A 16,385-nucleotide genomic window follows, 5' to 3' on the forward strand; every position below is an offset into this window, starting at 1 on the left:
TTATTAATTTAATCCAATCATTAAATTTATAGTTTAATGTATCGAAATATTTATGATATTTATATTTTTTATTTTTAAAAATATGACATATATTTAAATATATTATATTAATATAAAGTATACTAGAGTTTTAAATATTATTATTATTAAAAATATGAATAAATTTTAAATAATTGAATCTCATATAAATAAAATTGTTAATTTATAAATAAATTTACACATAAAAAAGTCATGTAAAATATTATATTATTTTTAAATATGAGTTTAAAGTTTAATATTAATCCAAATATTTTTTTTTAGGTTTATAGTTATATAGAAATTTATCAATAAACGGATATATATTGACATTCAATATATATATATATATACTTACCAATTAAAACATAAAAAAATTATACTAATTGTAATGTTAGGTAAATTAAAAATTGAATAATTGACAACAAAAATTTATACTAATTGTTATATTATGTAAAATACCATTTGAGTCAAAAACGTTTATCATTTTTATATATAATAAACATCTCATTTATTAATATGTTTTGAACATTATGTACACTCACAGTATAATATTAATTATTTAATAATAACAACAAAAATAATATGTTTTATATATATATATAGGTTATTTAATTTTTTTTTCTATATCCATAGGATCTAATTATGAGAGAACGAGTTTAAATAAATTAAATCAGACACAAAAAAAATAACTAATAATAATACAGACATACCTAAGCTGTTTAAGTATTATTATTAATAATAATAATAATATTATATAACAGCTACTCCTTAATATGATATATACTTATTTAGTATATACACTGTATATATATATCTATATAAAAAAAATAAATGTTTGAATCATTGCCTCGAAACCTATCATAACCTCCAAAAAAAAAACTAATAACTAAATACTATTAACTGATTTTATTTATTTAGTATTTTATCAGATATTTTAAATATATATATATATATATATATATAAAATTCCGATATAATGACAGACACAAAATAAGCGATGATTAGACAGACATGAATTGTGCTAGATAATTTTTTTTAAATATAAATTATATTTAACAATATTACAATGATATATATATATATATATATATATATATATATAATTTTTTTTATTAATAGTATATATCGTTTATATATATATAGTTATATTTAGACATTTTTTTTGTTGGATGTCAAGGATCTAATAAATAGCAAAATTAGTAATAATGACATAATTTTTGATGGATTACACATGAAGTTTAATTAAAACCGTTTGAAATTAGACATTAATATATATATATATATATAAATTTATATAATATCATAATTTTCACGTCATATTAACTCATTCAGAAACTATAAATATATATAAAAATAAATTTAATTAAATTTAGGTATTTATAAATAATAATAATGATAATAATAATAATTAATTGCTAAGTGCTATCAACAACAAAAAAATATTATGTTATCAAATAAAACATAAAGTAGTCATATAATAATTTATCAATTATGAATGTATTATTATTATTATTATTTAATATTATTATTGAATTAAATGGATTTATAAAAATAACTTTCAATAAAATAATTGCTGTCAATAAACAAACAAACAAAAAATCTAAAAACAAAAAATCTAAAATTAAAAACAATTATTGTCATTATTATTAGCCATAAAACAATTATCACTTTTATTTTAACCCATCTAATAGTTTAGAGTCTACTATTGTGTGTCTATTAATTGTACAGTAAAAGTCAGTGACAAAGTTCAATGATTTCAATTGAAATAAATTTTTTTTTTAAAAATGTTTTTAAGAAATTAATGTCATTTTTAATAAAAATGATTTATATATTCAACAATTAATATACAGTACAGTAAATATATTATGTATATATGAATATATAAATTATATAATATATTTAATTTTGTTTTTTATATATAAATAATTTGTTATTTATAATATATAAACAAATAAAATATTTAATTTAGTAAATTAATGTCATAAGTTATATATATATATATAAAAGTATAGATAAATATTAATAAATAAATTATAATATATTAAATTTTATTATATATATATAAATTTACATTAAACCCATTTATTTATCCTATTTATTATTTTATTTGCAAAATCATATATATATATAAAAAATTTATTTTATTTATTTATATTTATTTACTAATATTTGAATATGTTAATAATATTTAATACAGTAATAATCCTTATAATCATAATAATACAATATTATTATTAATACTACAATATATTAATAATAATAATACAATACAATAAAGATTACCCCAAAAAATTAATTATTTATGTTTACATCACTTCAACAACAAAAAAATGTTAAAAATAAAATTTTATTGTATTAACATTTCTTTTCTGATTTTTTTTTTAATAAAAATAAAATAAAATAACAAATTAATAAAAACGTTTGTATGCATAATGAGTAAAGTAATAAAAAATGCATATAAATATATTATAATAAAACAACTTATGAGCAAAAACAACAAATTATCACTAAAATATACAGCAATACTATTAATATATATATATATATATATATACCTGTATATATATACACAATATATTATATAATATATACAGTATATATATATAATATGATAAATAAATAAAAGTGTGTTTCTTGTTTGCAGTTTCATTGTTGCGTAAAATACAAAAAACATTTATAGCTATTACTTAATATTATATTCACTTTAGTTATAACTGTATTTACAATCTATTCGTCTCTCTCTCTCTCTCTCTCTCTCTCTCTCTCTCTCTCTCTCTCTCTTTCTATATATATATATATATATTACTGTCTCTCTCTGTCTCTCTTTCTTTCTGTACGATAGTGTCTGCGAGAGTATAGAGAGTACAGCGAGTATTGACCCAAAAAATAAAAAGTTTATTTATTTACCCAAAAAAAAAAATCCTACAATTGTCTACAACAAGTATAGAAAAAAATGAGAAATTTTTGTTGTTGTTGTTATCTCCAAACAATATGTTTAAATATATAAATATCATTACTATATATTTACTATAAATTTTTTGTTGTGTTGTTGTTGTTGTTGAGATATTAGATAATCATTTATTATTATTATTTTGTTGATGACTTTGACAGTATATTCAAAATTATATTATAGCATCAGTTTTTTGTTGTTGTAAAAAATAAGTTATGATATATTTATATCATATTAGTTTTTATTACAATAGCAATAAAAAAATTTAGGATTATATCTTTATAGTTTATATATTTTTAAAATATGCAATTTTCATAACTATTTATATCAAAAAACAATTAGTTTTTTTATAGTTTTCATTAATGTTATACTTTTAATGGTATTTAAAAACTATTAAATAATTTATCTACCATTATGATTATTATTAAAGTAATATTTTATTTTTATTATTAATAGTATTATTAGTATTATTACAATTGTTATATATTTTCAAATATATATTTATAACATATTATAATTCAATATATATGTTACAAAAAAAATATCGATGTACTAAATTTTTTGTTTTATCATTTTTAATAGGCAAATAATATTATTATAATAGATAAATTGAAAGAAAAATTTTATTATAATGCAATCAATCTATTAATATATACAGTAGATACTAAATATATCATAAAATTTTATTTTTATTTTCAAACCAATTGATATGTGAATAAAAATTGATTAACAATTTTTTTTGTTGTCGATTCATATTTTTTCAATTGTGTTTTAGTTGTATTATATAATTTGTTACTATTACTACTACTACTACTACTATTACTACTACTACTAGCGTCACGCATATATTATTAAATTATATTATATTATTAAATATTAATAAACAATCATAAGAGAGAGAGAGAGAGAGAAAATGTAAAATTTAAAACTAATATAAATAATAAATAGTGATTGAAATGTTTTTTATTTTTTTGAATAAAGGCATACCGTTAAAAATCACAGTTATATGTTATACGGTATTACTGTATATACAATATACCTGTATATAACAGTATATATATATATATATATATATATATATATATATAGTAAATGTATTGATAGTGATCTCAAATGTGGATCAGGTCTTTGCCTGAAGCGATAATAATTTCAAGTTTTTATTATTATTATTATTATTATTTGTAGTTATATTTTTCCAAACAGGGGTTAAGTAAACTTGAAATTTTTTTCAAAACAATTTTTCAATCACTATTACTAACTACTACTACTACTAACTGCTATTTATAAATTTGTTTATTATCATCATTATTATTATTAGTATTATTATTATTATTATGACATTTTTACGTTCACTGAACTTACACTTGTCTTTCACTGACATTAAAATAAAACTTAGCATTTTTTTTGTATACACTTTAAAAAATTATTAAACTTTTTTTTTTGAACGATTTATTATTAGTTTTTTTCTCTGCTACTAATATTATAAAAATAGTATACCTGTATATACCGGTATAGATATAACATTGAATATACTAAATATATGATATGATATTTGTTTTGTTTTATTATTTGTTTTACTTGTTATCAATTATTTGCATGAGTTCATCAAATAATAATATATATTATTTAGTATACATATATTATATATATATATATATATATATATATTAATATTTAGTTTAATTTATTATTTTGAAAATATTAGGCGAAAAAAAATTAGAGGAAAAAACCACAAATAAATGATTTCATTTGATTTCATTAAACAAAAATTGAATAATTATTATTATATTACTTAAAAATTTGAATAATTATTTTTTTTAAATTTTACATCTAATTTGAATAAATTTTTTTTATTTCAATTTTTTAAAAAAACAATTCAAACAAACAAACAAAATAAAACAAAAAATAGATTATCCATTGGTTGCCATCATTTAAGACATTTAAGACATCACCAACTCATCAACAATTGCCACAACAATTATTTTACATACTATTACTAATACAATCGCTATTATTAGTGACCACCAATTGTGCCGAAACAATAACCAATGACCAGATTATTATTAGCAATAATAATAATAATAATCATCAATTAGTTGCCAAATCAATCAATGAATCAATTATAGAGAGGCGATCATCATCTAGTAGTGGTGGTGGTGGTGGTAATGATGTCGCTGCCGGTGCCGGTGCTAACAGTCAAACACTACCAGTGCTTGAAAAACGATCAGATGATGGTGACGATGATAATGATGGTCCTATCAAAAGGTCACTTCTACCACTGGATCAAGGTTTTCTAGGATCAAGGACACCGATTAGGTCGTCGCCGATTAAGAAACTATTTAAGACACTATTCAAAAGTCCATTATCATCGTCATTATCATCAGCTGATGAAGACGATGATAACTATAGGGCCACCTATTTTGTATCCCCGAAAAAGAGTCGCAATATCATCAACGATGTTACATCGGGTCTTCAAATGGCCGGATCTATTGCTCAACCATCGTATGTTCAAAGTATTGCCCCAAAGTCACTACCACCGCCAGCATCAGGCTATGATCCGCAATACAATTCATATGATACTAATTATCCGAAAACCTATGTAAACGGTTATTCGCAACAAAAATCAGTTGCCCCGAAACCGTCATCATCATCATCATCAGGTGGTTGGGCACCAAAGTATCAAAGCTATCAACAGTCAAATGATAATTATAATCATCAGCCAAACAGTTATCACTCATCGCAAAGTAGTAGTCATTATCAACAGCCGCCACAACAACAACAACAACCGTTAGGTTTCAGTTTTGGTGATCCGGATAATGGCAGAGGAGTGACAATGAATGTCGAAGATAATACCAATGAATACTATTCATCGCAAAATTCACAACAAAATAATAACGGTTACTATCAGAGTAGTGGTAATAGTGGTTACGATAATTCTGGAGGAGGTGGAGATAGTGGTGGTTATGGAGGAGGAGGTTCCGGGTTTACAATTGGCGGCGGGAATGGCGGCAGCGGTATGTCCTTCTCGTTTGGTAGTAACGGCATGAATGTTAACTTAGGCGGCGGTGGTGGCGGCGGCGGCGGCGGTTATCAACAGTCCAGTGGTAGCGGTTCCGATGGCGGTTACAGTAATTATGATACTGGTTCTAGTAATTACAACAAACAACAAGGTTATGGAGGTGGAGGAGGAGGATATGGTTATGATAATAAAAACTATTATTACGAAGAAAAACCTCAACTGAGTCTATCATTGCCGTCGATGGGCAAAATGGTAGCCGAAATGAACGTACGGCCGCCGACTTTGAAAATGAAAATCAATGCCAGTCCCAAAATGAAGGTCATTACCGGCACTACTGATCCATTGGAAAAGCCGTCGCTAGAAGAGGAGCCAATTCTGGACGATATATTTGGACCGCCGCAACCATTTGAACGGCCGCCGCCACGAATGAACGATACGGCTACTGCCGGTGCCGGTGGTGTCAATGGTACTGCCAATGGTACACACCCGTATCCTTACCCATATCCGTATCCGTACCCCTATCCATATCCGTATCCCAATCAAAACTATGGTGGCTATCAATATCCATATTCATACTATCAGTATCCTTACCATCAATATTATGCACAATACTATCAACAATACCAACAACAACAACAACAACAGGGCAGCAAACCCTATACACCTCAATCATCACCAACCTATTCCTCTTATCCATCATCGTATGCAGCACCAGCACCACAACCCTATTATCCTCAAACTAGTAGTAGTAGTGGTAGTAGTAGTAGTAGTTATAATCAACAACAATATCCGCAACACAACTACCAGGCAAGCGGTTCCCATCAAATTAAAAGTTATCATCAAAATAGTGTCGCCGGTGGTTATCAACAACAGTCGCCGCCGTCATCGCCACACAAATCAGGTGTCGCTGAATCGCGCAGACAAAACGTTTACGTTAGGCCATCATCAGTGGCGGGCAGTTTGCCGCACATACCTACCCGACGAAATCAATATGTGGTGCCACCAGTTGCTCAAGATATCGGTTCCTATGGTGGAAAGGGCGCCGCTGCCAATAATTATTACAACTATTATCAAACGGTACAGCCAGCGGCGGCAGCAGTGCCGGTGCCGGGAGCAGCAGCAGCTGCGGCAGCTTATAACCCAAACTACTATCAGTATCAATACTATCCATACAACGCTAGTGCCGGCGCTTATCCTAATTACTACAATCATCAGTCACACTATGGCCAGGCCTACGATTATAAACCGGATCAAAATCAGGGTACAGGTGCCGGTTATCGTTACTATAATACGACAATGTTTAGCAATCCAAACAATACTCAACAACAAAACTATGAAAACTATCGCAAATACTACTATAACTACTATAAAAACTATTATAAAAACTATTATAACGATTACTATAATTACTATAAAAATAAAAGCAAATACAGTATCAGTGGCTACCATGAAGATCACTTAGACTATGAACAAAGCAAAACTTTCGGTAAATCATTGGACAAATACCCGGGCGGTAGTACTAAGGAGGAGAAATCACAGGTAGTACTGGATATCCGGCCGCGGGTAACCTTCAAAATGCATAACCGATCCCTGCCGATGGACAAACACCATAAGGATCCGTTTTTCAAGACCAAGTTTATGGTCATAATGGAAACAACGACAACCAAAGCACCCGATTATTATGGCTACGGCTACGGTTACGGTGTGGATGACGACGACGACCATACGACAACTACTGCACGACCGCCGACATCGACAACAACCAGACGTACGACAACTACTGAGGCTCCCGAAGATGATGATAATGGTAATGGTGGCGATGATGATGACAATGGCGACGATAATGGAAATGGCGATGACAATGGCAATGGTGATGATGAGGATAATAATGATGAAGTTGTCTCAACTCCCAGTACTACAACATCAACGACCACTACCACTACAACAACCACTACTACAGAAGCTCCGACTGATCAAGAAGTAGAAGATATTGCCTCATCAGAAGCTCCGGAAGACAATGATCAGGAAAATAATGATGACGAAGAAGGAGAAGAACAACAACAAAATGGATCCACTAATGGTGATGAAGACGACGCACAACAGGACAATGATAGTGATTCCGGGGTGAAAACTGATGGCGAAAACGGTAGCGATTTTGACAGCAGCAGCAATCTTGACTCAAATATTAAAGATAATATTGGATCCAATGATAAAAGCAATTGTCGAAAGAAAAGAATTTGTGGTAAAAAACCGAATAATAATAATAACGATTCAGAGGATACAGATAATGACGACAACGATAAGGCAAAACCAGATAACGAAACACCAAATCAGGTAACAGTTCCGCCAGAACTGGTGTCAGCTATGGTCAGAGCACTTCAGGAAGCATTAGGCAAAGTGAGTCCTCCGGCGGCGGCGGCAGTGAACGATGGTGTCGGCGATAGTAATGATAATACTAATAATAATGATTTTGATGACGAAGAAGATGAAGATGAAGTAAGTACACCATCAACTACTACGAGGACGACAACAACAATACCTGTACGACCACCAAAACCATCATCAGTTGATAACAAAGGTAACAAATCAAGTAAGACATCCAACAACAACAACAACAAGGACTCGCCGGCGGACTCATTGAACACAATTAATAACAATAGGAGGCGTAAACTCATACCAACTATCATATCGACATTTGTTACAAATACTACTTCACTGAGACTAAAGTCTCCAGTTTTGAGTGTATTGTCGCGAACCACACCCATGGCATCGCTGTCGCCGACGACAACCACTTTGCGACCGCCAACTAAAGGTGGTGTCGGCACTAAAATTCAACAAAAAAATATTGTTCAACAAAAACTAGATGAAGAAGAAGCAGACGTTGATGAAGACAATGATAATATCAACGACGAAGATGTTGACGACAATGTCAGTGATAGGTCGCCTTCTTCTTCGGCGGTACTGAAAAGTGCTAAACTAATTGGTTCAACATTGAAGCCGTTTGTCGATAGAAATCAGTTCAAAGAAATTAGTTTCAAATTTAGCAAAACTAATATAACAAATAGCGATCGGAAATTGTCGTCATTTACGTCGCTGAAGACGTCGTCGTCGAATAGCAAGAATAGCAACGGTTTCGATATCAACGACTTGACCGACGATGAACGCAAAGATATGCTAATGAATATATTCAATGCAATCAAAACCAAAAACGACAATAAATTAGATCAGACAACAGTGACAAACAGTTCAGCTGCTGCTGATGATGTCGGTGGTGTAGAAGATAATGGTGAAGAAGTAGAGGATGGAGACAATGCTGAAGATTTAGAAGAAGAAGAAGAAGAAGAATTATTAGATGACAAAGAATCGACAAAAACTAATGAAAAAGAAGTGAATGGTTCGGAAAGTGCGCCAAATTTACGATTTGTTTCATCAATAGATGAACTACCGAAAGGACCAGTCGATGGATCCAAGAATCAACCTATTTATGTGGTCCTATTGCCCGATAATAAAACTAATAATAAGACTAATAATAAAACTAATAATAATAAAAATAATAATAATAATAATAATAAACAATTAACGAAAAAACAACAATAACCTAGGTTATATATATATATATATATATATAACTCAATTAGCAATCTATCTATTTTTTATGTAACTTTATTTTTATTATTTAATTGTTATTATTATTGTAAAGTAGTAATTGTAGTTAAGGAAAAAAAATTAATAATTTAATTAATTTTTTAGTAAATTGTAGTCAAATTTTTTTTATATAAATATAAATTATATATATTTTTTAATTATATATATAATTTTTATACACATATACTAAGTGCCAGTCGACTGAATCAATCAACTCATCATTAAAAATCATTTTCTCATTTTTTGTTTGTTTTTTTTTGTTTTGTTTCATCAAATCATTAATTAAATAATTAATTAATTAATTAATTAAAAACATTGTTTTTTATTGCTTTTATTTTTTTTATTGTGAAATTATAAACTATATATATTGATATCTAGTTATAATAATTGGTTTTTTAAATATTTTTATTTTATTTTTATTAATATAATATTTTGTGATTTATTTTTTTTCTTATATATTATTAATTTGTTGTTGTAATGTAATAATTGTTTTAGTGAAATAATATTAATATTGATTATTATTATTATTAATTATTAATTATTGTACATTTAGAGAACCAAAAAATATATATATATTAATTGTTTGCAATAAAAATCAATATTATTTTTCTATAAAAAAAATATTATTTTAATTATATTAATACTGGTATAACATTTACATAAAAAAAGTTTTATCCTATTTGTTATTAGTAGTTAAAAATCTACTGTAATTTAATTTTTACTAAATTTATTTTTTAAAAAAATATGTGTTTAAATTTTTCGCATAATAATGTGTGCAGTATAATATTCAATATAATAATAATTAATAAATATAATACTTATTAATTTAATTTTTATATTTACTATTAATATCTAGTAATGTATAGTAAATCCTAATCAAAAAATATTTTAAGGTATGATTTAAAATATTATTATTATTACCGATAATTGTTTTATATATTTTACGGTATATAAGCTGAGACCTGATTAAAAGATTTCCATAAACAGTAATATTAAGTTAATTTATAATATTAAATGATTATAATTAAATAAATTGATTCATCAATAATTTTATTCAAATGGTTTTTAATTCATATTTTAATTCATTTTTATATTACATTTAAAAATTTTCTGATTTTTGTCAATAGATTTAGAAAATTTATTAAATCATATATATATATATATATTTAAATTAAATTATTATATATACAGTATTTTTTTAATATATATATATAAAATAAAATTATAAATAATAATAATAATAATAATATAAATATATAGTATTTTATGTTTGGTTTGTTTTGTTCACTTCATGAGAAATGTGTATTCAATACAAGAAGTTTATCCAAACTATTCATATCCAGCGACTGACGTCTTTTGGATAATTGTTCGCCATTTGGACAATAATGACAACATCTGGTCACTACCGGCGGTATTGTTAGTATGGTTTGGGCCAACAGCCGCAGTCGCGGCAATCGCGACGAATGGTCAGTCGTCCAGAATTCTAGCGGCTGTGTCTGTTGGCCGACATCTAAGTCCAGATATCTTTGTAATTCATCTTTTTCTTCTTCGTTTGTCTCATCCAGATATTCGGTAAACGTTTCGTGAAATGCTTTCAACTTTTTTCTATTATTATTACGACTACTTCTTTCCTGATCTTCTTCTTGATCTTCTTGATCTTCCTCTTCAGTATCGCCACCAGAAGTACAACAGCTGTCATCATATGTTGATTGTCTTAATAATTGTTGCGATAATAATAACTTTTGCTTCGCCGACGATGATAATGACGACGAAGAAAACTGCTGCTGAAGTTGTTTGCGAATCATTGTATAAGTTCGGTCTCTTTGATCCTGTGATAGCATTTTCAGTTTCTTGAATCGCGGATCAAAACATACGGCCATCAAATAGCGGCAATGATTTAGTCGACTCCGACGGATGGCTTCGCCGAGCTTTTGTTTCATCGATTTGATGACCACACCGTCCGATTGATGACATTTACAATGATTTTCCAGTTTGACTTTCCAGAGTACTATCAAATTGATGGATGTAGTGGTGGTAGTGATGATGGTATCAACAACAGACTTGTCATTATTTGTTGTCGTAGTTGTTTCGCTATGAAAATAGTTGAGCGCTTCCATGAATGGCGACAAAAAGTCGACTATTTCTCCGAACAATTGTTTACCGATATATTGAAATTCGTGTCCATTATTATTATTATTACCGTTAAATAGATTGTTAATATTTGGCAATTCTTTCAATAGTTTCATTAAATTCAATATTTGAAACCAATTATCAAAACCGGAAATACTTTGTGCAATAAATTTCAGACAAAACGATGATTCAACAGATGATGACTGTATTATTAGATTATTGACAACAACTTTGATTTCGTTCAGTAGTTCCCGAAACTCTTCGATTGAATGTAATTCGTCTAATATTGTACTTAATTGATGGCTAACGCAAAACATTATATTATTATTATGATTATTATTATCATTGACTTCGTCATCATTATCATTATCATCATCATCGGCGACGACAACATTATAATCGCTAAACTGATTGTCAAACAGATAGACATAATCGGCATTCGGATCGCAAACTTCTTTGCGTATTGAATCCAATTGTTTAATCAATTGCTGGCCATTTGTTGTCGATGTTGTTGTTGTCGATGTTGGCGTCAGATGTGTTATATCTTTGGTAACATATATTCTACAATGATTTTGTTGTGTCCAATGAATCCATACAGTCATAAACCTACGATTGGTAACCTCTTGTGTCCACAAGTCGACAACAAACGTTACAAACGATAACTGTTTGATTAGACTTTTGAAATCAAATTGTAAGGTATCGTAGGTTTTCGCGAATAAACTTTTAATCGGAAATCTTTTAAAACTAAGCGAACCATTGATTGCACCGAAACTAATCAATTGTTCGGCTAATCGGATAAACGATGGCTTTTCTAATACATCCAGAGGTATCAGTTCTGTTGAAAACAATTTGATTATATTCAGTGCAATCAGTTCTTCATTGGTACCATTGATTGTCATCGTTGTCATTGTCTTGTTGTTGTTATTGTTGTCTTCGTTGTCTAATTGATGATTATTATCGGTAATTGAAGTTTTCAATTGTTGGCTACGATTTGTTTGATTTATACTATTATTATTATTATTCTTCGACGAAGACTTTATGGATAAATCTTCAGCTATAAGACAGTTGTTTTGTGTTAAATTCTGGACCAACTCTAAGGCGGCCAACGAGTTGAGCGGCGGTAACGGCTTTAAGTCTTGACTAATGTTGTTTGAAAACAACGACAACGCCGACGATGTCGAAGCAATAGTAAAATCGGTAATATTTTTTGTCGAAATAAATGCCGATTGACTGGAAAAGGACGACGAGTTTTGCGAAGACGGACGAGCTTTTGACGACCGATTGGTTAGCGTACTGAACGGTATGCCGGCAGCGATAGCCGCGGCAATGGCGTGCTTTGAACACGGATGACGGTGTAGGCCACCGGTACCTTCGCGGGCCTTATAGCTGACCGGTTTCATACATCGGATGCATACGGCGTACGGCAGTGTTATGCCGTCCAAACAGACCAGCCGAAAGAAGTGCCAGATGTCGGCCCGGGCGTCGGCAAACTCTATTAGCCGAACTCTGGGCGAGTTTTCCCGAATCAATTGGGCAATCATTGTCTTGTCGTCCACTATTGTCGACAGTTTTGTGATACGACTGTCCATTATTTTCCTATGAATTTTTTCACCGCTGATGAAAACTTTTTTCTTCTTCTAAAAAATAAAAATAAAAAACTTTTTTTTTTAGTTAAAAAACTTTTTTTAATTTCTTCGAAGAAAAGTCCGTCGATTTTAATGATAATAAAATAATGGCAAACAATAAACACATAATCACTGGTTGTCTCTATCTCTATATGCTATGAAAAAGGGAATGGCTTTTCACACACACTGTATTACCATTGCCTACCAGTGCTCACTCACACACACACTCACTCACTCACTCACACACAATCACACATACATATAGACATATAGACAAACATACAGAGCACTCACGTACGTCACGCACAACATAACACACACACACACACACACACACACACACACACACACACACACACACACTCACACAACTAGACTTTATGTGGTAAACCGTTACCCGTTTTTTCCAACTTTTTAATTTTTCTACCCGGACATTTATTTATTTCTTTATTTATTAATTATTATTAATAATTTTTTATTTGTTTTAATTACAATTAATTTTTTTAATTAATTAATTATTTTCGTTATTATTATTATTAATAATTTTTAAAAATTTATTTTAATTACAATTAATTTTTTAATTAATTATATTTAAATTTAATAAATTTAATTATTTATTTATGTTATTATTATTATTAATAATTTTTTATTTTTAATTAATTAATTAATTATTATTATTATTATAAATTAAAAAAAAAAATTTAATACAATATTAGTTATAAATTATAACTTATAATAATAGTTAATGGGTTTAACCCCCCCCCCTACACACACACAAAATCATATTAATATAATATACGGTATATATATATATATATATATAGAGAGAGAGAGAGAGAGAGAGAGAGAGAGAGTACTATCTATTGCATTACAAAATTATTGTTGCCTAACAACTATTAATACTACACTGTATTTACATTGTGTTTACAATACTTGAAATTAATGTAAATTTATTATTTGATATCAAAAAAATAAAAAGTTTGTATACAAATAACAAACAGTAATAAAATAATATTAAAAAAAAAAAATAAAATAATATAATTTAATATTACTGTTAAATACTGTAAATATTCAGTCATTAAAACAAAACACATGTTTTTGTTATTAAATTAATAGTTGTCTTAATTTAATAGTTAATATATGATGTGTTAAACTTGTTTATAAACTGTTTGATCATTTCTATACAGTATATCATAGTCACCATTTGGATCAATTAAATAATGGAGGTAAGAGTTTGATCCATTGAAGTTTTTTTTGTTAATTATTAAAAAATTAAATCCAATTGAATGACCAAATCATTATATAATGATTAACAACAACCAGAAAACACCGATTAGTCGACTACAAGAAATCTGTGCCCACAATGGCCTCCAACCCGAGTATCAACTGTTATCAGTCGAGGGTGTAGTTCATGCGCCGACTTTCATCTATCGGGTTCAGGCCGGAGGTAATTATCATATCACATATATATATATATATATGATATATCAACTAATAATTGTCCATCAATTGTCTTATTATGGTTATAACCACACTAATGGTTATCCATTATCATCAATACCCGCGAACACATGCGTATACAGAGGTGACGGCAACGGCCACCGGTCAGAGCAAGAAAAAGGCTAAACACGCGGTCGCCCGAAGAGCTATCGAAATGATTATTACCGAAAGTGACTATCAGGTGGAAGAAGCGGATACTATACTGGAGATAATGAAAGAACTGAGTCTTAAGTAAAAAAAAAGTGTTTTTTGTTATAATAATAATTATTTTGATCACTAAAAAAATCTAATCGTTTTTTTAGTGATAGCAATGAGACAGATCCCGATGCCGGTGTAGTTGGCGGCGGTGGCAGCAGCAGTGGCGACGGCAACGGCGGTTGTGGTGGTGGTGGTGGTGGTGATGATAGTACCGGTAGTTATAGTCTCGATAATGACACCACTGACGATAGCAATCCGGTCGGTAAACTGCAGGAAATATGTATGAAAAGACATTGGCGGCCACCGCTGTACGAAACGATCAGCGAAGAAGGACTGCCACACGAAAGAGTGTTCAAAATGAAGTGCATTATCGAGAATATGGACTTCAGTGAGACAGGAGTGGCCAAATCGAAACGGCTGGCCAAACGAAAAGCAGCACTACTTATGATCAAACGATTGAAAGACGAAAATTTAGCCGACGATGACATTAACGTATGTATTGGTGGTTTGGCTTTTTTGATCCATTACTTAATCAAACAATTATTTGTTTTTCAGGACAAAAATGGTCAACAATTTGAATCAACATTTATAGATAATTTTATTGAATCGAAAACAAGTGGTCAAGTAATACCAGCCAAAGTCAAATTGGATAACTTTTTGAAGTTGGATCAGTTCACCGAAGACGTACACGAAAATATTAACAAATTGATTGCCGACTGTCTGGATGACGACAATAATATAACAACTATGGGTCTACAATACGATACCGACTATTTGACTAAACTGTTAGAATTGACCAAACAATTGGACTGTCAGTTCAAAGTGCTAACTGTGCCTCAGCTAAGCTACTCGAATACCTACCAGTGTATGATTCATGTCATACCCAATGATATTACCTACACTGACCTACCGGTACTGACTTCCTGGGGTACATCCGAACAACTAGAAGATGCCAAACAAACGGCTGCCGGCAATGCCATCAAATTGTTTAGTTTGTTAAAAGAAAAGCATGTGATCAACAAACTATCGGTTAACAAAAATACCGTAAAATCCGTCCAATTGGCCGAAATTGTTGCCTAAATATTTAAAGCGGTAATACTGTAGTTAAGCGATGAGTTTGAGTTTCATCTACAACAACAACAATTAGGATCTAATTAATTAATTTATTCATTTTGATGATTGCATCTTTTTTTTAAAAAAATTTATAATCATTTAAATACCGGTAATAATAATTTTTTTTATGCTTAAGTTTCATATCATTATAAAAAACATATACATAATGTTTGAGAAAAATAATAGT

General features: G+C 29.1%; 2 protein-coding genes across 2 annotated transcripts in view; both read left to right on the forward strand.

Moving 5' to 3' along the window:
* Positions 1-5,933: 5,933 nt before the first annotated feature.
* The window catches only part of LOC128966094 (protein BRICK1-like), a 67,373-nt gene continuing 56,921 nt past the window's right edge, over positions 5,934-16,385 (forward strand). The window contains exon 1 of the mRNA XM_054312906.1: positions 5,934-5,943. The gene's annotated coding sequence lies outside the window, so the exon portion shown is untranslated. The remainder of the gene's footprint in view (positions 5,944-16,385) is intronic.
* Positions 14,470-16,383, forward strand: LOC128966085 (RISC-loading complex subunit tarbp2-like). Its single transcript, XM_054312896.1, has 5 exons — positions 14,470-14,613; positions 14,711-14,834; positions 14,971-15,118; positions 15,190-15,577; positions 15,641-16,383. Exons 1-5 carry the CDS (start codon positions 14,608-14,610, stop codon positions 16,163-16,165), a joined length of 1,191 nt encoding a protein of 396 aa, XP_054168871.1. The 5' UTR covers positions 14,470-14,607; the 3' UTR covers positions 16,166-16,383.

The sequence above is a fragment of the Oppia nitens genome, unplaced genomic scaffold (genome assembly GCF_028296485.1).
Source record: "Oppia nitens isolate AA-2021 unplaced genomic scaffold, nextdenovo-longstitch-racon4-pilon3 scaffold19_pilon_pilon_pilon, whole genome shotgun sequence".
Taxonomy (NCBI): Eukaryota; Metazoa; Arthropoda; class Arachnida; order Sarcoptiformes; family Oppiidae; genus Oppia; species Oppia nitens.